We start from the raw sequence: 25,126 nt of genomic DNA, 5'->3' as shown, positions 1-25,126 counted from the left end.
TACCTATTATAAGTATTTTTTAAATTATACTCTGTTATTTGTTGGCGATGGACTCCTAAACTACTGAACCGATTGCAAATTTGATTTGCACATTATGTGCAATTTTATCGAACTTGAAAGATAGAATGGCTTACATCTCAATTTATAGTCGCAATATTATTTTATTCAAGAACCTTAGTCACAGCAACGTGTGGCCGGGTTTGCTAGTTAAATATATACATATATAATAAATTACTCAAGAGTCCCATCATACAGTATCTTAATGTAACTCCAAAGGTTTATATAGTGTTCATTAAGAGAACTTAAAATCTAAGAATTATCTTGACGTTTTTTTTTCTGTTGGCAAATGGTTACCATAGCCTATGGACGCCTGAAACACCAGGGATGTCACGTGCGCGTTACCGACCCTTATGAAACCATTATATACCCTTATTGAAAAACCCCATGCTGTAGTTTCGTGAGAAAACCTCGGCAGGTAGTTGTGTACGCGAGAGGAATCTCCTTTATAACCGCACTGTCCGAGACCACTTAGGTTCTAGCGTGTGGGGATGAATCTCCTGTCGATGGCGAGCGGTGCGATGGTAAAAAGTAGCCGTAGGCATTATGTCGAACAATTCCTCAGACCACAGTATCTCGATTTACTTCCTTTTTAAAACTATCTCGAAGCTTATCTCTATATTTCGCTAAATTTACATGAGATATTCTTGTGTATATATACTATATATATAGACTTTAAACTGTCATCAAAATATGTTAAATAGTTTTTGCGTGAAAGTGTTCCTTACATCCTGTTACAATATATGTACTTCCTACATCCATCCACTCAAACAAACATACACGTGTACTATATTAGTAGGAAATACTTACTTCGTGGCACACTTTTTAATGTAGATTTTGATATACTGTCACTATCTTCAGATTCGGAGCACACCTGAAAACTCGTTTCTGAAACAAAAATATTAGTGAATAGTTTTTTTATATATGTATGTAGATTTGACCAGTCAAAAGTGAACTTGGAATAAAACCGAAGTCATAAAACTATGCTCAAAGCAAATTTAAACATATAATAAAAATGTAATTGATGGCAATATCATCATCACTAACGAGTCAGATATTAATGTTAGCAGACCGTTATTAGTATTTAATTGATAACAAATTTATATGATTAAGGAATTGTACATAGTGATTATTTGCTTACTGACATCACTCAATACAGTGTTTATGCTTTAGCTGTATGAGGACGACACCTGCGCTTTTTACTTACTGTCATCAAATAAAATTCATTCTGTAGTACTGCCTCATTTTATTGTACTCGAAAGTTACTCAAAATCTTACTCACTTAGTGTTTTAATGTCCCAAACTAATAATTAGATTTTCTTAAAAATAAAATCCAATATTTTAAAAATAGAACATCGGTATTGTTTTGTTTTTTTGTATAAATTCTCTCGTACATTCCACGACTATCCGATTGTGCATTTGATCCATTTCCAATAATGACATCAAGTGTGCAGAAGTAGTTAATATTATTACAACATGCAAAATTCCTCTAGTAAGCACAATATTAACCGTGATTAATTCCTGGTGCATTAGCCATCTAAACGTATATATTTACTATGAAAATATTTAATATCTTGAGCTCATATTATATATAATACTATCATTGTAAATATTAGGTTTATACCGTGTGCTTTTGTAGATATATTCAGAGTAATAAACAATTATGTAGCAAATCATTTTGAGATCAACACGCATTACGGTTGTTTACAACTTGTGCCTTAAAAACTCTAACGGATTCTTTTTGAGTGGTAAACGACGGAGGACAAAGGTCGACCTTCGAAGAAATTTTGGTCTCGATCAGTCAAGCCGTTTCGGAGGAGTATCGTCACAAAGAATGCAATTCTGATCTCTAAGATCACTTCACCCTTTGCGCTCCTCTCAATTGAATTAGCAAGTATAATTGTATATATCTGCACACAGTTACATATAAGTAGCTATACTAAAATAATTAGATACCAATTTGCTACTATAAAATATTAACTAAAAGTAACCTAATGTTATTTCTATGAAATGTATTTTCCATGGCACAAAATATTTAATGGACTACCTATAGATTTAATAGAATTGACAGGACAACATTTTAAAAACAAATTCACTAAATGGCTGTTAGTGCACTGTATCTACTCTATAGATGATTATTTAAATTATAAATAATAATAATAATCTCAGGACAATTCACACAGCGCCATCTAGCCCCAGGTTAGGCTAGCTAAAGCTTGTGTTATGGGTACTAGACAACTGATACATATACATAGATAATTTTTTTTTCGTAAATACATACATATTAAACATAGAAAATACCCAGACCGGTACAAACAATCATACTCATGAATACAAATGTTTGTGCCGTGCGAGGAATCGAACCTGGGACCATCGTATGTAAAGCGGTGTGCTAGACCACTAGACCACCGAGGTCGTCAATACTATGAATAAAAATGTAATGTAATGTAATAATAAGAATACTAATTGTAACAATGATAATAATAATAATTCTAAAATATTCTATAATAATCGTTACATATTAAATTAGAATATAATTGTTATAACATATGTAATTTTTAGGCTTAGTAATAAAAAAATGCATGCCTACTGTAAAAAGGCATATTTCAGCGCTGTCTGCTGATATCATCACTGTGGCTTAATTGTTTACTTATCTGTAATGCAACATAATATTGCAGCCGAAGCTACAGTCCTTGTTTTCAGGCCACATATGTATTTATATGTAGAATGTGTACATAACGAAATAATGAAACCTAAGAACACCCAAAAATAAATAAAATACATACCCCTAGTAAGTAGTTTGTAGGTTAAAGAAAAATGTTAGGTAAGATCACAGATGTAAAATAAAACGTGGAAAATAAGATAGTACAAAGCCTGGAAGTTCATATCATATCATATATATATATATATATATATATATATATATATATATATATAAGGATTGATGTGAGCATGGAAAAAAAGAATTAAAAAAGGAAGGCAGAAACACATCACAATTCACAAAATACCTACCACTATCAAATCTGTGCTTGCTGTGTCGACTAGGCATATCTTGGTTTTCAACATGGCCGAAAGTACGGAAGCCAACTGCGAATTGCGCGTACGGACTGATCTCGTAGAGTTCTGTAATAGATCATCTTGTAAAAAATTACATAACATAATAATATTACAATAATATCTGAGGTCAATTCACGCAGCGCCATCTAGTCCCAATTTAAGGAAAGCTTGTATTATATCAAAACAAATCAAAAATCATTTATGATGCAACTTTTGGAAAAAAGTTACGAGTATAAAAAATTTGACATTCATAAATGGCTAAAATGTCCTACAAGAACTTTATTAAAAATTTCTTTTGAATTTGAATTTGAATTCATGTAGGACATTTTAGCCGCCTATGAACGTCAAATGTTTATATTACAATAACCCTACCTACCAGTTATATTAACTAAATATTATCAATTTATTTACATAACCTAATTGTACAACTAAGAACCTAAAATTAAAAAGCTTAAAAAATATAATATAATGACTAAAATATATTATTAAAAGGGGTTCCTTTAGGCAACGTTCCGAAGATACTGGCAGCGTTCCCTCTTTGAATAGCTAGACTAATTCTTTGTCCGAGGTAGCTGCCAGCTCTTCGGTCTTCTGTGATGTCGACTAACCTTTTCGTTATTTCTTTGAAAAGTCTTATAGCGCTAGGACCCCACGAACCAAGGGTCTCGACACTGAACCGACACCTACTAGTTCAGTATACAGATTCAATTAAAAAAGAACTGTTAAGAAACTCGATTGATTTCTTTTCTTAAAAATAGCCAGTCATTTACATTGTCTACTTATGTATGTGTTTATGTTTAACATTAAGTGAAAATCCGTGCGTAAACATTCACATTTGACATTCAAGTAATCATTTAGTGTGTATATAGGCTTTGCTCAATAAATATGATTTAACAAATGTATTAACTTTTATTTAAAGGTAATTCCCATATAAGACCCACTGACTTTTCTAAATGATAGTAACAGCAAGTTTGTTTTTAAATCTAGTGATAATATTATTCAAATTCAAATTGAAAATATCTTTATTTATGTAGGTCTATTATAGACTCCTATGATATGTCAAATCTACTGAAGTCTAAGTCAGTTCGAAATGATTTCGAGATGAGGAGACCTGACAAGATACTCAGCTCATTCTTTTAAAATTTTTTCCTTAACTTTATTCAATATTACATATATGTAATATTCAATATTACATATATATCAGTTTATAAACATCATACTCAACATCGTATATACTTTATACTAAATGTACGAAACTTACATCATAAAATTAATTTTTGTCTGTCCGTTTCTTCAAAGTTAAAGTTATGCAAAAATATGTGTGATGGAATTGTTCTCCTTTAAAAGCTTTAAAAGTTCTAACAAAAAGTCTACGATAACACATGTCTCTCTTTTAAGTTTAACTCACTGTAACCATTTTTATGTTAATCAAATTTCTTCTAAAATAATCCACTATTTCTAAAGGTGTTTTTATAAACATGATATTAATCATTATCCTAATAAATACATTATTTATTTATAGAGAAATAAAAAATCGACTACAAAGTTATAAAATGCAGTTTATGAATAGTGTGATATATTTTTAATGCTTGGCAACGAAAGTGTGGCATATGGGTAGGCGTCGAGACATACTGTCTACATGTTACTATAACAATACCTTGTTAGAATATATACAATGTGAATCAGTTTTTCAGAATCGTATGAAGGAATGTGATGCGTCACATTGCGTTTGGATATAATGATGATGTAATAAGTAATAGACATACATAAATAAATAACCCTTATATAATATTGTATTAACGTTTTCTATTATTATTATTGTATTATTATTTATATATTTTAGTAAGTGCATGTATATATTTTTTTTAAAGTAAACATTAGAATATTGTTATTACAAAAATTCGAGCGCTATCGTTGCCTGCTAACTGTCATAGCGTTAGGTTGGCTGGAAGAGATCTTGCAGAGATAACCCACCCACCCTTGCTAACATTTTTGTATAATTATCTTTATCCAAAAGCATTAGTGTAGTCCTAAAAAAGATACACTTCTTCGATGTGCCGCGTTGGTTTACAATGATTGTTTTTTGTTTGTGTGGATAGATGTAATTGTATACAAATCGAAAAGTATAAATAAAAAAAAAGTATTGAATTAGAAATGTAGCAGTTGTATTTCTTGCCAGTTCTTTTTAATTGAAGTAGTTAGCTGAACTGGTAAGGATAGTGCCAAAAATATGACGTGCACAAGAAGACGAAGGGTCCTAGGTGAATGAATGATGAGTTTATTTAAGAGTTTTATTAATAAGTTAATTAATAACTTTGGATAACTTATTCAGAGTTTTCTATTATTTTTTTACTTCTATTATGAGTACTCCGATATGGATACTATATCAGATATGCTTCCACAAGGAAACAGTTGTTAATACGGAGTTAAGAGATTGTTATTAAAAAACAAGTCCTTAAAGAAGTGAGGTGTAAAGTCACAGATATATTGGGGAAAGGCGATCATTAGTAATGTGAACAAATAACTCTATTGCTAGCAATGAACTATGTCAGGTTGACGCTGTTCCTTCTGAACTATCTTGATAAATTCCTGGTAAAGCCACGATGGGCTCATTGACCTAATCTCTCATTCATATTAACATCTTCCACTGATGCTCTGCCAGCGTAAGTCCACGATTCCTTATTATCCATTGAACAAAAACATTTGTTAATAGAGATGAATCCATCACCATGGTCTAACAGACTTGACTTCATGCTCATCTATATCATGATTCACTGGTTCCCTGCATATTACATGTGGTTGGCATCGGTTCTCAATAGTGCTTAACAAAAATTTCTTAGAAATGTTTAGTTTATAAAATAAAATATTCTCATAATTGTCATGGTAAAAGACTTTTTCTAATAACTCTATTTTCAGAGCCTATACAATTATTTCCTCTTGTTGGAAACTGTTTTATAAACCTTTTTTATTATTTATGTGTTTTATAATATTATATTGCTTTTATATGACATAAGTCATTATTACACAATATTTTACGACTATACCGATGCTTTCTTTGCTCGACATCTTGGTCTCCATCCTTCACACCTCTTTCTAATATTAGTATAGATTGTCATTTATAAAAGAAAATAACTGTTATTTTAAGGATTAGTCAGATGAATTTACTAAATTGTTTACAGACATTTATCACATGTGAAAAGCTACGTACGCAAGTCGCACTTGCGTAAGCGCACTTGCGGATGCATATTGTTTATTGTTACAATACGCGTGTACAGTCTAACTTCCTTTTTGAGAACCGGGTATTTCAATAAATAACACTGGCCAACAGAACAAAACTGTTATTTCTTTCGATTCTTCTTCGTTTCTAATTCGAATTAACACGTTTGTTTGAATATAGCAACAATTTTTCTCTCACAGCCTTTGTTTTTGAGTTACAGCTAACTTCCCTCATTTACTATGTTCAACATAGATTTGCGTTATTTATTGGACGCTGAAATATATTTTGTTGTTTTTTTTTGATATGGCTTCGTCAACAAGATGTTGTGTAATTAATCCCGATTGTTTTTGTTATATTTGTGGTGAATACTGAATATGTATTTGTAAAAGATCGAAAACCTATATCGAACTATATTTTTTTGTCAAAATGATAAAACTGTGCATATAAAAAATTGAAGCTATTAGAAATCTTCCAGTATTCTATTCATACTCAGAGCCATAAAAATAGTTAATTACAGAAAAATAAATGAAGGAAACAAGACTTGTGTATAATTTAAAAGTCTAGCGTTGCCCGGAAAATATTTAAATTTACGAAGAAAAAATTTGAAAGATACGATTTGGTATAATAATCGAGTCCTACTCGTAAAGCGTGAAATTTTCTGACATCTTAAATTAACAGTCTCGGTGATCTAGCGGTTTAACATACCGCTTTAATTCCGATAGCTCCGGGTTCGATATCTTGCATGTTACAAAAATTTATATTCATGAGACTGTTTGCATTGGAATGGGTATTTTCTATGTATATTTCTATTTATTTACAAACAAAATACGTATTTATATCAGTTTAGGACTAGGTGACGTTCTGTAAATTGTACATGAGAAAAAATACGAGTAAAACTGTAAAACACGAATGTTTCTGACATCTTGAATTGTTCGTTGTTTCAAACCTACAATTTATACATAAGCAACTAAAAAAAGATTGGACATATTTATTATTTAATAGATATTTATAAAACTTTATAAGCATTATAAATTAATTTTAGTTGTTAAACGAAATAAGTTGTTTAACGACTTAATGAATGTCTATAAAAAGTACGCCACTTCTCTGACCCATTCAGAGAAGTGGCGTTCTTCGTGAGTTGATTTTGAAATGTGAAGGAAGTGGTTCGCAAAAATAAATTCAACACAACCAAAGGGGAAGTTCTTATCTTGAACACAAATAACTTACCGTATTTACTATTAATACGACTCAATGAATGTGTATAAAAAGAAAGCCACTTCTCTGAATAGGGGAGTTGATATATTAGGTCCTAATATATGAAATTGGCGTTTTGTAACGGAGTAACATAAAGTAGATTTTTTTCAAAATATAACAAATTTATTTAATCAAAGTATATACCATTTACGCACTTTTTTCATCTTATAAGTAGTTCATTGATCCCTGTACTAAAAAAAACATTCGGACGGAAGTCAATAAAATCTTTGAAGGCGCTTTGGACTGCACCATTCAAACCAAAAGTTATTCAAATCAATAGTTATATAAAAAAGTTATCCAATTTCGAAAAAAAAAGTTAGCTGGTCGAGCGTTACGTTGTAACCAAAAACGCACTGTGTTTTCTTTCGCGATACCACCGCCATACGCACCATTAATCCTTCCAGCCGTTTCTGCAGCACTGGTGCCACGGCGGAACTAGTACTCGTAAATAACGCGATATTTTAAATTTTCCATTTTGTAAACTGAGTGACACAAAGAAAAAATTAAAGATGGAAAATATATGGATTACGGTTTTCGAAAAACAAATGCATGAGTAAATAGCTGTATAAATTTGAAATTGGAATTCCTAACCAAAGAGGAGATATTTAAGATCAAAGTGGCCAGTACGACAAAACATCAATTTCATATGTAGGACCTAATATTAACTCGAACACAAAGAACTTACCGTGTTTACTATTATTTCTCATATGTATTGGTGCGCTGTATATTCTGTTCTGTGCGTTTACTGAATTATCTTTCATATTAGCCAAATTTGTGTGCGACGTGTTGGCAGTCAAATTACCACTCTCCGATTTATTGTCCACTGTCATTGAGTCCCTGTAGTCAGTGAAATTGCTTCTGAAAAAAAAAAAGAAACACAAATTGTTATGATTCGAATGGCAAGACATTTACATAAGCCATGATGGAAGAAGAGTGTTCTAAGTTTAACGTGTTTGTGTATCAGAATATATGTGCTATTGCTACTAAAATAGATTTCAATATCAAATGGATGCTGCGAAGGGGATTTCTGGGGATTAATCTCAATTCCTAACGAGTGAGGATTAATGGCTCATTTGCTGGCAATATATCAGGCCGGGCGCCACATGGTCCATGGTAAATTTCGAGTCAATTCACCATGGGCTAATTAGTCTTGACTTTATCTCATTCATCTCATCCTATCATTCCCTGTGGTGGTTCGCTGGTGTAATTCCGTTTGCACTGACGGGTGCACCATTCCATTGTAATTCATAAAAATTCATGTCCACATTCAGTTAGGTATATTTGAATCGAACAGTATAGGATGAAAGTCTAGTCTCTCGGTTAGATTAGGTTCGGTACTGATTTTTTTCATAAAAAGAAAGTTAATTAGGTATTTTAATTATACTTAATGTTTTTACGTGGCGTACGAAGTTCGAACTCATACTATTTGAGATGTAAGTCTGGACAATAAACAATAAAACTATCACGGTAGGCATATTCAATTTGACGATAACCGTAAAACGGGTCAATGTCAATAGCCAAATGATTTGCTTGACATGAATACAAATGACTATCATTTTATCAATAGTTACGAGAAACAAGTTAGTCATCTGTTGCAGAAAGTATTTTACTCATTTACTTGGAATAACAAACAAGCTAACGATCCAAACCTGGCGAGAAATGGCATTGTTAGTAATGTCACAGATAATATAATATTACATAGTAATGTGGATTGATGATCCAATTGATAGCAATGTAACTTGTTAAGATGATCTTTACACAGCTCCCCTGGAAACCATCGTGATTAATTTGTCACGATGATCTTACTGACCTAACCACACGCTCATCTTATCATCCTCCACTGGTGCCTCGCCAGTGTAGTAACCAGTAACTGTTAGCGCAGGCGATTTCACCATTCCATTATCATCCATTAAAAAACCAGTCATTGTCATTATTTCAATCCTATGATATATTTGTCATATGGAATGGTGACAAGTGAATCTTCACGTATTCCGGATGACTAAGATGCCTTGCTTCATCATCATCATTTCAGCCCGGGAGACGTCCACTGCTAAACAAAGACTTCCCTCAAAAATCTCCACGACAATCGGTTCTGCGTTGCTCGCATCCAACACCTACTAGCGATCTTGACCAGATCGTCGGTCTACCTTGCTGGAGGCCCTCCCATGCCTTGTCTCAGTAGGTACTCTGCAATTTCTCTGCCTTGTACCGAAATACATCTTATAAAACATGATTGGTGGCTGAAATAGATGAGACTTCGGTATTCACGCAGACGACTTTGTACAAAGTCTTTCTTTCTCGTTTTTTTAACCAAATCTTTGAAATTTTATTAGTTTAATAATCATTGTCACAACGTTTAATTCTTAAAAATGTATTATTTATGCTCTACATCAGTGATTTCAGTTTTTTTAGTTAGAAATTTACGAAAAATCTATACCAGGTAAGAATGGGGGTTTGACCCAATATGTCAAGGGGCAATAAGACAATCTACGACATAAAAAATGTTTGAGAACCTTTGCTCTACACAATAATAATGTAGTGACTCACAAACACTAGTAACTACATACGCACAACATTCACTTTGTTAGGTATAGCAACGTGGAAGAGAGGCGGATGTTCATGTTGTTGTCTGTCAAAATCTTTATTAGATATTGAAAAGTTCTCTATACTAAATTATATAATAAAATTCTTTAGAAAAATACAATATATGAACTGTAAAAGTATGTGGCCAGTACGTCATCAACAGTTTATATTACTGTTTACATTTTGCAAATATTCAACAACGGCGTAATTATCAGCGTTTTATTGTGATAACATATTTACTGTATTTATTTCATAACCAGCAACTCATTATTTACTAAGATAGGATAAGACCAGCACTATATTTTTTTTAGTAAATTTATACGTTTATTGTAAGGCTGATAGTCTAGTAAAACTTTAAATTAAACCACAATGTGACCAGTTTTCGCGCAATATATAAAAATAAGTTCGCAAATACGTGAATAACAATATTCAGAAAGAAATGTTTATTAAGAAACGGATATTTTCATCCCTTTCCTTTCTTTTTATATATTGCGCCAAAACTGGTCACATTATGGTTTAAAAAAAGGGTTGAAAAATGTTTTTTTTTTTCAAAATAACTCGATAACGGTAAGAAATATGAAAATATATTTTAAATGAAAGATGTAGAGAATAAAAATCTGCATTTTTAGCCACAAAAAATTAAAAAACTATAAATAATAAAAATAGAGAAATAGTAACGGGATATTACCACGTTTTATCTATTTTTATTGAGTTCCCGATATATTGGCAATCTTTTAATCGCCATGATCACTAACGGACATCCTCATCATTTACCATCAGATGAGGTAAGACCAAGCGCAATCCCATTATTAATAAAAAAAAAAAATATGAGCAAACATATTTGCACGTCAACGTTTGTTGTTACTATTGATAATATTGATGATAGAATATCGAAAACTCGATAAATATAAATAAAAATGGCAACATCCCGTGATATTTGAACTCAATACAAAATAAAACGTGGTAATTTCCCGTAATTTATTCCTAATTTTACGCATATAAAATTCATGATATTTTTTTTTAAATAGACTATTCAAAATAACTAAATACTAATTCGGAGCATTAAGTCGTGGGCATTAACTACAGTTATAAATAATAAATAATAATAAATAAATAATAAATAGGAATATTCGAGTACTTTATTTGTACTTAGCATTATCATCATCTGCTTCTTCCTTATCCCATTTATTTGGGGTCGCTGTGATTTTGTACTATTATTATTATCGTTAGGACGGTAGGGAAAAAAAATTATAATGTAAAAATTTGACGTTCATAAGCAAAAGTGTTATATATAAGAAACGGATATTATGGTCATCCCAGGGTCTCGAAGGTCTTCGCTTCCAGTTTCACAGTAGGTTTCACAGTTCCAATTTATTTCAATTCACAACACAATGCGCGCGCGCGTCAAGGCCGCTGTAGTTAGGGAGGGGAAGTGAAAGCGCGGGAACAGAAAACTAACGGACTCTAATATAATAATCTGTGCTTACGATGATACAGGGTAGATTTTGAACAGTCCTACATGAATAAATTATTTTTGAGTTTTTTGAATTTTGAGTTATTTGTACTTACCGTTGACGTTTTATTAATATGTATATACAACTCAACAGACAGACCGTGAGTAGTATAGAACTGCATATTATAACAAGCATGTTGAGGTCAAACATCTCTGATGGCGGGCCCACCTCACCTGCAAATGAAAACAGATCTATCAAATCAGATAGAAACATAAATATTGACGGCCTCGGTGGTCTAGCGGTTTAGTACACCGCTTTACTACCGATGGTCGCGGTTCTATTCCTCGCACGGCACAAACATTTGTATTCATGAGTATGATTGTTTGTATCGGTCTGGGTGTTTTCTATGTATAATATGTATGTATTTACAAAAAAAATCTAAATATTTATATCAGTTGTCTAGTACCCATAACACAAGCTTTAGCTAGCTTAACTTGGGTCTAGATGGCGTTGTGTTAATTGTTCTGAGATTATTTATGTATAAATATTGACATATCCATAACACAAACTCTGCTTACAGTTGGGTTCGGTAGTCTAGTAACACTGCTACCATTAAATATGTTATAACTGTACCCAATATATACCTAAATATATAGTTATAACATAATAACTACGTTTTATATCCAATAGTTTATTTATTACTAGCTGCAGCCGCGACTTCGTCCGCGTGGAATTTAACTTTATTTTTCTAAAATAAAAGTAGCCTAGTCTCTTACTCCTTATTACATCAGCTACTGCCAATAATAGTCCCGTTAAAATCGGTCCAGCTCTTTCAGAGATTAGCCGGAACAAACAGACAGATAAAAATTGTAAAAAATGTTATTTTGGTGTATGTACCGTATTTATATCATCATTCATTCATATGCATGTAGTAAAAAATGGTTATTTCAATATTACAAACAGACACTCCAATTTTATTTATATGTATAGATGATTAACGGTTAGTGATTTGTAGGTCTCTACATTACGTCATGATGAACTATAAAAATATTTACTACTAGGTGATTGTACCTTAAAACCACAGAATGTCTTCACATATTACAACACATCAAAATCAATTTCACAATAAATTTAATATTGATGTTTGTTACTCTTTCACGCAAAAAATGTGTGTATTAGTTTAGTTTAGTTTAGTTTCATTTATTCATCGTTGCCTTGCCTTTATCCCATTATTTGGGCAGTATGTCATTCTCTTCCACTGCTCTCTATCGGTCGTCATTACTTGGGATCGGCGCACTACATTATCTTCCACTACTCTCTATCGGTCGTCATAGTTTAGTTTCATTTATTAACCAACGTAAAAAACATCTTTAGATATATGGCAAGTCATAATATACAATAATGATATTTATAAAATTTAAATTTGATCACATATAATTAAATTGATATTATTAAATAAAATAAAATAAATTAATTACGTACACAATACACGGTGTAACTAATTACAATACATGACGTATTGTAATAGAGTTAAAAATCATAATTACGGTATAATTATATAATTATACTTTGATTCCTATAGTCTATAATATTATAAAAAGGATGTTTTTCAAAGTAACATTTTATTTTCAATTTAAATTCTTTTGGAGGCAACTATCTGATAGTAATGTTTGCTGTCTTGTATGGATCAGAGTGCTTGCCCGTAAAGGCGACGGATGAAAGACGACTGCATGCAACTGAAATGAGAATGTTGAGGTGGATGTGTGGTGTGACAAGAATGGATAAGATAAAGAATGAACATTAGAGGAAGCATGAAAGTGGCGCCGGTGTCAGAGAGGTTGAAGAGTAATCGTCTATCATGGTATGGACATGTAATGCGTAGGAACGAGGATAATATTTTAAGAAAGGTGTTACATATGAATGTGGATGGTTATAAGGGCAGAGGAAGGCCGAAAAAGAGATGGATGGACTGTGTGAAAGATGATATGGTAAGAAAGGAAGTAAATAACGCGATGACTGCGAACAGGGATGAATGGAAGCGAAAAACATATTACACCGACCACAAATAAATGGGATAAGGAAGAAGCAGATGATGATGTCTGATAGTAATTGGTAGGTTATTATACATTTTTATTTTTAAAGTAATACCTTGTTTAAAAGTTTTACCGAGTCTTGTTTTTGGCAATTGTATCGCTTCAAAATCAGTTGCATAGTTTTAAAGATTTAAGCATACATAGGGATGGACAGACAGCGACAGCGACTTTATTTTATACTATGTAATGATGCTTATTATAAAACTGAAGAGATTAGACGTTACCACGTAAGTGTTTGTATAATGCGCCGCTTACTAACTTGTCAGTTTGTCTTATGGTTGACTGGTAGAGAACGCCCTCAGGTGTTAAGTTCGCCATATGCACATTTATATATTGTATTTGTGCATTAAAGTTTAAATAAATTAATAAATTAGAAATCATAATGATGTTTTCGTAGACAACATTTTACTTAAAATACATAGCGCTGACAATATTATCTGATTGCACAAAGAGATTTCTATGTTAAGAGTGTCTAATCCTTGTCAATGTGTATCAAATCATCACAAGAATAACGAGAAATAACTCTTTTAAATTTAAAAGAGTTATTTCTCGTTATTCTTGTGACGAGTCTGCGTTCTGAATGATTAATATATAAAAAAAAATTAACTATTCAGAAGTGCTTCATTTCATTCATAATTTAAGAGCTGTGCTCTTGTCGGTGGCGCTCCCGCCACCTTCCACGATCTTCTACCAGTTCTTTTAGCTGTTAAGTGTGCTATGTTAACTTTATTTCAATAAATATTATTTTTATTTCTATATCAAATTATTTACGAATGACAAACTTGCATGGCAACAGTTGTTCACGCATAAAACTAAAATTAAAACAATTATGTGAACAAAAGAATACCAGTCACATTATTTGATATAGAAATAAAAATAATTTGCTCAATAAATATGGTTTATCAGTTTTTAATTTATTTAAAAGTAATTCCAGAATATCTTGTTGTATAATTTTAAACTCATTCACATAAAATACCTATTGACTTTTCTTAATCATACTTAGACCTTTCTGTTTGTAATTCCTTACCAAACCTACCCCTTAAAAAGCCGGCCAATTAACTGTAATAAGTCTGACATTCTGGGGTGTTCATGGGCGGCAGTAATCACCTACTATCAGGTATGCCGTCAGCTAATTTGTCCCCTGTACTATAAAAAAACTAATATTGAATTAGGCTTACTTACTGCCATCCATATTCTTCGTGGCGAAACTGTAAATAGAGATAACGCTGCCCGCTTCGTTCATAGCAGTCACTCGGACCTGGTACCAAGTGCCAGGAGATAGATCGGGGACCACAAATGATCCGGTGCGATATATCGACTTCTCTTGGTACAGGGATGGGAGATTCCAAGTGGAATGTTCGTCGTATGACTGAAATCATATGTATGATTAGCAATGTAAACTAGCCTTGTATCTGTATGTAAAATATTACATAATTAAAAAAAAAACTGGCTACAACACTTGAAAAAATGAGACTACTTTTAAAATATACTGTAACCAAAGGTATCGGTTTATTAAGTAACAAACATTAGAAAAAGGAAATACAGCTGGAGAACCTCCTCCTCCGATTTTGGAGTCGGTTAACGAAACATATAATAAAAATATATATCACAGGCAATGATAATTAGTAACAAAAAGTAAAAAAAGTTATACTGTGTGGAAATTTTAATTTCATCGAAAAAATGCCACCAAAACTCAATTTATAAATTTATTTAAATCTTTTGACTTGAACCAATGGTAAACGTGGTAAGATTGTGTGATTTTTAAGCAAAAAATAATAACCGCGATAAATTTAAAAAAGATCACTAATGCAGATAAATGGGTTAATTAGTGTTTCACACTATTTCAACAACTCACACAGTATCAACTAGTCCTAAGTTAAACAGAGTTTGTGTTATGGGTGCTAGACATCTGATATAAATATTTGATATTTTTATTATTTATGTCATATATGTAAATATTTAAATTATAAATACATACACAATATACACAGAAAACAGACAGATTAACAATCATAATCATGATGTATTACATGAGTAAATTAGTGTTCTTATATAAATTTATCTACCTATAGATATATCTACTAATTATAAACACAATATTTGCCGTGTCAGCTAGTTTGAATAAGAATTAAAAATTACTATTGGATGCAGTGCTCTTATCCAGGTTCTGGTACCGAGCTGCCTGTATTCCACGTCCCATCCTCGGAGATCACAGCCTCCGTCGTCCCATCCGGCCAATTGTACATATATGTGACTGCAGTTACTCCATAACCAGTCTGCAGTTGTTGGAGAAATGGGTACTGAAAAATAGATTTTTTATTTATATTTATATATGAGGTTATATATTATTACTAGCTGAACCCGCGGTTTCTCCCGCGTGAAATGTATAGCTTATATGTTATTCTGATGTATAAGCTATATTACTGTAAGATTTCATCATAATCCGTTCAGTAGTTTTTGCGTGAAAGAGTAGCAAACATCCATCCGTACTCACAATCTTTCACGATTACAATATTAATAGGAGAATATAGAGTAGTCAGTACCTCCACCCAAAGTGCTAACGTCCATATAAGCTGGCTGTGAAGTCCCCACTTTATTTGTGGCAGCTATCCTCAAGGAGTACTTGGTGCCGCATTTCAGACTGGTCAGCAGATGTTTCTGTATCCCTGACAAGTTCGGCAGTTTGTTCGCTGGCCACGCTTCGTGCCACGGTCCATTAGCTTCCTTCCATGTGAGACTATAAGCTGAAGTTAGGACTATGATTAGTTTTTGGTCTACATAATAATTATAAACCTCGACAATTTACACAGCGTCATCTAGTCCAAGGTAAGCAGAGCTTGTGTTATGGGTACTAGACATTTAATATAAATACTAAGATATTTTTTTTGGAAATAATAAATAATAAGAAAACACCTAAACTGATACAAACAATCATACTCATGATACATATGTTTACGCTGTGCGAGGAATTGAATTAGCGACCATTGGAAGTAAAGGTTGTGCTAAACTGCTAGACCAACGAGACCGTTGTAAATATACCAAAAACACTTGATGCATTTCAAATTAAAAGCTGAGATTATATTTTTTAAGAGTAGATTATATGGCAAAGCAAAATGATGGATAAGAAAGAAAGAAATAAAGTTTATTTATCAACTAATATATACCTGAACATATGAACTTGAGCAATTTAGAACACCACCTTATTTCTGATAGTCGCGGGTTTGATTCCTCTAATTATGCAGGCATTTGTATTCATTAGTTTAATTATTTGTATCGGTCTGTGTGTTTCTATGTATGTACATATAAACACTTAGTTCTTGTATTATGTAAATACATATATAATGTAGGTCATTATATATGTACATATTTACATAATACTAGTTCTGTTTAGGTTCGGTTGATATATTCATTAGTTCGATTATTTGTATCGGTCTGGGAGTTCCTAAGTATGATATATTGTTTAGTTATCAAATATTGAAAAAGAAAATTCGTGTATTATTTTAAGTTAAACAAGATAGTGAAAGATTAAGTGTGTCCTCATTCATTCATAAACTTAATGGCAACGCTCTTGTCGGTGGAGTTCTTGCCACTTTCTACGACCTTCCATCATACTCTTTAAGCCTTGATACGACACCGCTCCAATTCTGTCTTTAATTTGTTTGATGTAACTGTGCCTTGATCTTCCTCTCCCCCTCTTTCCTTCTATCTTTTCCTCAATAATTAGTTTAAAAAATTCATCGTGCCGTATCAAGTGCCCTAACATTTTTCCTCTTCTACTTTCTATAGCATTCAATATCTACCTTTTTTCTTTCCCCCTGTGCAATACTTTTTCATTTCTTACTTTATCTTTCCAGATAACTCTTTCCATCCTTCTCCAGCACCACATTTTAAAAGCTTCCAGTTTGTCGTATCGTTTTCTTTTTGAGTTAATGTCCACGTTTCATATGCATACAAAGCCTGACGTATGTTACGACAGCTTAAAAGTCTACTGGAAATTGATGATTAACCAGGACCACCAAAAGAGACGATGATTCTGCTGGGAATCACTCTCTACCCGCGACGTAGCGCCTACACCACACATCTGTTCATAGTCTCCGACTGATTGCAGGATAGGCACAGAAAAAAAAACATGCATACAAAGCTATCTTACTTGGTCAAATTAGAAAAGATAATACTTACAAATCTTTTGGCGCGAACTTCTATTGCTGTGGATATAATACGGTTGCTCCCATTCCACCAGGATAGAGTCTTTGTATGGCGTCGCTCTTAGTATTGGAGCTTCTGGAAGTGGTAGAACTATCACCACATACTCCACGGAATCTGAACCGTACAGGTTTTTGGCTAAACAACTGTAATTACCGCTTAATGATTGGTCTATATCTGAAATAAACCAGGCGAACGTTATTAGCATCTATTAGTATGGAGTAAGGTACAATTTTGTGTAACACTATTTGGAAGTTACATTGTTGGTCATGTGTTCGAATTCGACCGACATTATAAAATATTGCATGTAAATGTTATATTTTTAGGTGTTCAAAACTTTACGAGTCATTTTACATTTGTCACGTGAATTACATGTGATTGAAACAATTGGTTTATTTATGGTTTGATTAGAATTGAAGTACAAATTGAATTTGGCAAGTGTACAATATTCTAGTTGGATAAAGTATTACAATCACCAGAATTAGATTGTAAAAACAAATCGGCGTGGGTAACTCAGTCTCACTTATTCCTAACATAAAGTAGCTTGATTTAGCTGTATTCTAGGGTTACACAGTTATATCAAGTGTGTTTTAGGGTCTGATTAGGCAGTGAACTTATTTTATTTTGTATATGTATTATTTATTTAATAACAATAATAGTTATAATAATCTCAGGTCAATTTACACAGCGCCATCTAGTCCCAAGTTAAGCTATCTAAAGCTTGTGTTACGGGTACTAGATAACTGATACAAATTCATAGATTTTTTTTCGTAAATACATATAAATTATACATAGAAAACACCCAGAGTGCCGTGCGAGGAATCGAACCCGCGACCATCGGACCGCTAAACCACCGAAATCGTCATTTGTGGCTGTACATGATATTTCATTATCAAGTTATTAAATATGTACTTATGTATGTGTATATACGTACATATATAGGTATTTATTAATATATATTTGTATGTGTATTATTCAATTTATTATTTATTTATCTTTGCACCGCCAACAATTATCTTCTGCACCACCCATGGGTTGACTGGTAGATAAAGTCAGATATAGTTAAGTCGGCCATATGAACTTTAAAATTATGTGCATTAAAGTTTAAATTCTTACTAATATTATAAATGCGAAAGTAACTCTGTCTGTCTGTCTGTCTGTCAGTCTCACTTACACACCAAAACTACTGAACCGATTTAAATGAAATTTGCTACACAGATAGTCTAGACCCTAAGAAAGGACATAGTCTACTTTTGAATGCGATAGAAGGGTTATAAGGGGTTGAAAGAGTTATATATGGAAGTGTCGTCATTTTTGAAGATGAAACGATGAAACTTTTTCATTTGGCTTTTATTGGGTTAGGTCATTAAATATTTTTTTCATTATTTGGTCAAGGTCACTATTTCGCGAAGTCGCGGGTACAGCTAGTAAATAAATAAATTAACAGGATAAGGGGTATGTTATCATAGTCTTCTGGAATGGCACCGCTTGAGTGTTATCATGGGTGTCGCATGATAACGTGATATCCGTAGTTCTGTCCATATATATACGGAAGGGTTACTGCTTACCGTCACTTGCCAATACCATACTTACTGTTTATAAGTAAGCTGTCATCATGATTTCTTGTGAATCTAGGATGGTGGGTGATGATGTTGTGTTTGTGGTACCAGACAGTCCTCGGTGGTGGAATTCCCACACAGTGACAAACTAGAAGCAAAGAACTCCCTACTCCTACTGATATTATACCACCCAGAGAGGCCACACCTGCGACCACTGTAAAAGAAAATAGAATAAATAAATACATAACCCTAGACAATTAACACAGCGCCATCTAGTCCCATGGTAAGCAGAGCTTGTGTTATGGGTACTAGACATCTGATATAAATATTTAGATATTTTTTTGTAAATAAATACATAGAAAATACCCAGACCGATACAAACAAACATACTCATGAATACAAATGTATGTAAGGTGCGAGGAATCGAACTTGTGACCATCGGTAGTAAAGCGATGTGCTAGACTACCGAGGCCGTCAAATATTCATTCTTTTTTTTAAACTATTAACTTATTTTTTTCTGACCATATTGGCCCGCCCTGTAGATGGTGTAGGGCAGCCCCATCTCGTTGTTGGGGCGACCTATTACGCCTTACCCAATTGTGGAAGCGCATGCATCCAGGCCACTTGATTTGCCCCAGAAGCGTCCGTGTGTACCCACACGCATCCACAATTGAGTCGGGCGAAATAGGTCGCCCTAACAACGAGATGGGACCTGCCTAACACCATCTACGAAGCGGAGCAACGCCGCCGGAGTCGTGGTAGAATGCAACGCGACCTCCCGACTCCGCCAATGTCGGTTGTAGGAACACCATGTGGTATTTTAGTAAGTAAGAATCAAACACACCCTCTTGTCATCCCTCTGTCGGTCGGTCTGGTCTTTTGAAGCTTTATCCACACGATAATGAATATGCGATATGATAAATTGTATATAGGTTTGAACAATCATTGGGCTCCCTAAAATATGGTCGAGCGCAGTGATGGCTGGCTCATCTGTCATACTCGTGAACGAGTGCTGCTCGTAGGGACTGTTCTGCTCTTATCACTACGACTGATTTAATCTTATTGTGTATTTATATTTAAGCCTAATAAATTAGTGCTGGTTGGTAGTTTGTATACACACGTTTCGAATTGTATAATGTAAACTTACAAGGATTGTTTAAAAGAGCAACACACAAGTTTCTTGCTCGTTCTTCTTGTGATGAGACAGTTTTCCGAATGAGCGGTAGATTAAAAAAAAACATTGTTGTGACTATTCAAAAGTCCTTAAATTAAGTTTATTTGAATAAATTATTTTCTATTCTATTCTATTCTATTCACAATAATTGTTTTATATTAAATTTTCAATAGAACCAAAACAAAGAATTAAATTAAGTATTGTTTAAATTTTTGTCTGTTTATCCCGAAACTGCTTATGTTGGTGCTCTTTTCTCTTCTTGTATCGTGGTAAGCTTTACATAAAATTATGTGTTTTTATTCCAATCGGGTTTACAAACGAAAAAATTATATGCGTTTCGTATTCATATAACTATTTCGTTTGAAGTTTCACGAGATCTTCTTGTTAAGAACTACGAGTACGTGTGTCAAATTCTAATATTCTTATACTTGTAATATTTATATCAATACGTTATATTTTATTTATATTATATTTTAACGAATGCGATGACGTAACGCGACAACAATCTGTTTTACTTTTTTGATATTTTTCCTTGAATAATTATTAGTGCGAGTCATTTGAATATAAATTGATATCATTATCAATTCAGTTTTAAAATGCATTTGACTCATTCATTGTTAGGACTACATTAATATGACGAATGTTAGCGTATTGGACTATTTTTGTATATGAAGCCGAAAGTTAGATAGAATACATATCAAACTGAATCACTTGCTACAAGAATTAAAGTTGACTATTGAAATTACTTGTTAAAAACCAAATGTTATTTGCTTTGTGGTTTTCTATTTTTATTTTTATGGATGACAATGGAATGATGCATCCGCCTATGCCTATAACGGTAACCTATAACGGTTTACGCTGGCGGGGCACCAGTGGACGATGATAAGATGAGCATGAGGTCAAGTCAGTAAGCCCATTGTGACAAATTCACCAAGAATTTATTACGATGGCTTCCAGGCATGGAGGTCAACCTGACATGTACATTGCTAGCAATAAGATCATCTGTTGTAACTTGCTAATGAAGAAACGTTTTATATTCTAAATTTGTATTTGAATTTATAGTTATTTTATATTACATTCTTGTTTTTGATACTTAATTCCTTCTTTCTATTCCTAATTGTCAGTAGTCTATATTAATATATTTTTTTCTCCGTTTACCTAGTCTTTTTTCTTACTACTACAACATCATCAGTCCACGTTACTAACAATTGTTTCCCTTTGTTGGTATTGTCAAGTAGTAAGTGTCCTTTCAGTCATTCAAAGTTGACTGATTTGGGATAAATTCGCTATTGTACAACATATTTCTTAAGATCGTTGTATCTTGTCATTTTAAATGTATTTACTGTATAATGAAGTATTACAAAAAAATAAACAAACATTTTACAAACTTCTTTTTTTTATACTAATTTGATCAAAAAACGTTAATTGATCTTTGTGTGGAAAATAAATCATTCTGAGAATTCCACTTTATTTCTTGATGAAAGTGCTTCAGAGTGTACATGGTTTTTGGTAAAATTTATGCACTTTGTATAGAATACATGCGAAACTGAACCACTTGCACCAAGAAATAAAGTTGACAATCGAAATTACTCGTTAAAACCGTATAAATTTTACAAACTTTTTTTCATAATATTATAATTTGGTCAAGTAAATGCTTGATCTTTGCATAGAAAAAAATCATTCTGAGAATTCTATTTCTTGAACTTCAACTCTATTTCTTGAAAAAAAAATGCTTCAGTTTCAACATATCTGTTATGAATTTTGCATATCTTTTAGTTTGGTATATATACATTTTCCGACTATATCTGGTTGTTGCATATTATTATTTATGTACAAACTATTATTAACTATTTATGCCGTGATGTCAACCGGCATTTAATTAAAAGAATTTTTTTATTAAATTAAATAGCAACTACCGTCGTCTCTGATCTTACCATATTGTATTCATAATTGTACCATATTTTCGTTATTATACAGGGATAATAATATTATTCTTATCCGTGGAGAATTTTTCTTATCAGCATTATGAATGTTATAGTTATTTATATTTAATCAACAACCAAATAAGTTTCAAGCTTCTGCTTTAAAAATGACAATACTTACATTTAATTTTTCATCTCCCTTACAACGCTTTTTTCGATTTAAAAAGTAGCCTATGTCCTTTCTCAGGGTCTAGACTATCTGTCAAATCAAATTTCATTTAAATCGGTTCAATAGTTTTGGCGTGAAAGCGAGACAGACAGATAGACAGAGTTACTTGTGCATTTATAATATTAAGGATTATTATTTACCTTTACCAATTCTCGTTTATTTATATTTTTATTCAGTTTTTTTTCGTTTTTGTTTAGCTCATAAGAGTCATAAAGTGATTATGAATACAGAATAACCTCTCAAGAAATAGGATATAAAGCAGAAATAGGTTTTATTCTTAAATTTGACTGGTGATCTAACTGGCAGTTTCACAGACGGATGCGTAGCAACAATGAAACATTTTAGCTTATATATTCATTTTAGTTTAGCAGACTGCCCTAGATTCATATGGGGCTCGTAAATTCGTGCCTTTTTTATAAAATAATAATATCTTAGTACAATTCATGCAGTGTTTTTTTTTTAATTTAACCCAAAATAAGCAGAGCTTGTGTTAGAATAGAATAGAATAGAAATCATTTATTCAAATAAACTTACATTGAAGCACTTTTGGATAGTCATCACATTTTTTTTAATCTACCGCTCATTCGGAAAGCTGTCTTATCACAAGAAGAGCGAGCAAGAAACTTGTGTGTTGCTCTTTTAAATAATTTTATTCTTACTTTACAATTTAAGTTTAAGTGTGTGAATACAAACTACCGATTAGCACTAATTCAATTAAATAATCAAATAGAATAAATGTGTACTATGTACGTGTTATGTGTACTAAATAACTAATATAAATACATAGTGACTTTTTTTTAATATGTACATACATAATATACATAATTGACGGCCTTTAGCGGTTTAACACATCGCTTCGGGCTTGCGGGTTCGATTCCTCGCACGGCACAAACATTTGTATTCATGAGTATGAAAACACCCAGACTGATACAAACAGTCATATTCATGAATGTTTGTACTGTATGAAGAATCGAACCAGCATCGTCAGAAGTAAGGACTGCTAAACCGCTAGACAACTGTCGCCGTATTTAGATAATGTGTAGACTTATCATTATCAGCTTCTTCCTTATCACATTTATTTGTGGCGTAATATGTTTTTCTCGTCCATTAATGTTCGCATCTTTCAAACATGTGGAGTACCTACAGGCCACTTATTTAGTCTATGCTTTATTTATAAGCTTCATATTTTAAATATCGAATTCCATTCTAAATTATCACTTCATTCTATTGTCTTTTTCGGTTTTCCTATTTGGCTCTAGTTAGTAGTGGTAGTTTTTGTTTCTTTGTATAATATACTAGCTACTCGCCGGCTTGGCACAGGTGTACTATATGTATGAACCTTTCTCTAGAATGACTCTATCTATTAAAAAAACCGCTTCAAAATCCGTTGCGTAGTTTTAAAGATTTAATACATAGGGACAGACAGCGACAGCTACTTTATTTTATACTATGATAATGATACATCGTCGTAAGCGACAATTCCTTGGTTTTTTTTTATCGCCCACAACACAGTTCATTCATCTCTTTTTCGGCCTTCCTCTGGCCTTATAACCATCGACATTCATAATATATATTTCATTAAATTCATAAGAAACTATATACCGTACTTACATCGAAAAAGCTTATCTGAAACTGGTGAACTTTGACAGGACTTTCACTCTTTATATTATGAAGAGGAACTTCTATTTTCTTAATATAATATAAAAACGTTTAATTCCACGCGGACGGAATTGCGGGTAACATTATTTTTTTTATATATAAATGGAATAACAGGTATATTGACGATCTATTTGATCGTGAATGGTATTTGTCGTCATATCATCATGTGTCACCCATAGTGACTCATGCGTTGGAATTCGGGCCACTAAAATACATGTATCGCTTCTATATCCAGTAATAATATATGCCATGGAACACCCAGAGCAATACAAACAACTATACATGAATACAAATGTTAGCACCGTGCGAGGAATCGAACCCGCGACCATCAGAAGCAAAGCGGTGTGCTAAACCGCTAGACCACCGAGGTCGTCTATAAATTGTATTTATTGTATATCCACTGAATATTTCATCAGTCAATTATGAAGGTGATTACCTCGATGAGTTGGTGCATGTGATATCCTCCGCGTGGGTGGACCCTCTCCAGCCCTGGTAGATGCTGTGACCCATACTTCATACGTGCGTCCTGTGGTCAAATCCTTCAGTTCCACAATGTTCCGACTGGATTCATCAGCTCGGTGCGTCTGAGGCGGGCCACTGCTGTATGGTAATAGGGCATATGCCTGCTGTTAAAAAGTAACTTCTCTAGGATATAAATGAATTAT

At 32.8% G+C, this 25,126-nt stretch overlaps 1 protein-coding gene across 1 annotated transcript in view; it reads right to left on the bottom strand.

Annotated features, from left to right (window-relative positions):
* LOC131840791 (cell adhesion molecule Dscam2-like) overlaps window positions 1-25,126 on the bottom strand; it is an 80,467-nt gene that overhangs the window by 75 nt on the left and 55,266 nt on the right. The window contains exons 20-29 of the mRNA XM_059188989.1: window positions 24,898-25,061; window positions 19,512-19,691; window positions 17,895-18,095; window positions 16,259-16,459; window positions 15,855-16,015; window positions 14,898-15,084; window positions 11,738-11,855; window positions 8,271-8,443; window positions 3,070-3,180; window positions 868-945 (exon numbers count right to left, since the gene is read on the bottom strand). Coding sequence (XP_059044972.1) covers window positions 868-945; window positions 3,070-3,180; window positions 8,271-8,443; window positions 11,738-11,855; window positions 14,898-15,084; window positions 15,855-16,015; window positions 16,259-16,459; window positions 17,895-18,095; window positions 19,512-19,691; window positions 24,898-25,061 — 1,574 coding nt within the window. The remainder of the gene's footprint in view (window positions 1-867; window positions 946-3,069; window positions 3,181-8,270; window positions 8,444-11,737; window positions 11,856-14,897; window positions 15,085-15,854; window positions 16,016-16,258; window positions 16,460-17,894; window positions 18,096-19,511; window positions 19,692-24,897; window positions 25,062-25,126) is intronic.

The sequence above is a fragment of the Achroia grisella genome, unplaced genomic scaffold, assembly GCF_030625045.1.
Source record: "Achroia grisella isolate CSIRO2021 unplaced genomic scaffold, CSIRO_AGI_Agris_v1 utg149, whole genome shotgun sequence".
NCBI classification, from domain to species: Eukaryota; Metazoa; Arthropoda; class Insecta; order Lepidoptera; family Pyralidae; genus Achroia; species Achroia grisella.
Note: the sequence above shows the minus strand (reverse complement) of the source record. Positions and strands in the feature narration are given on the sequence as shown.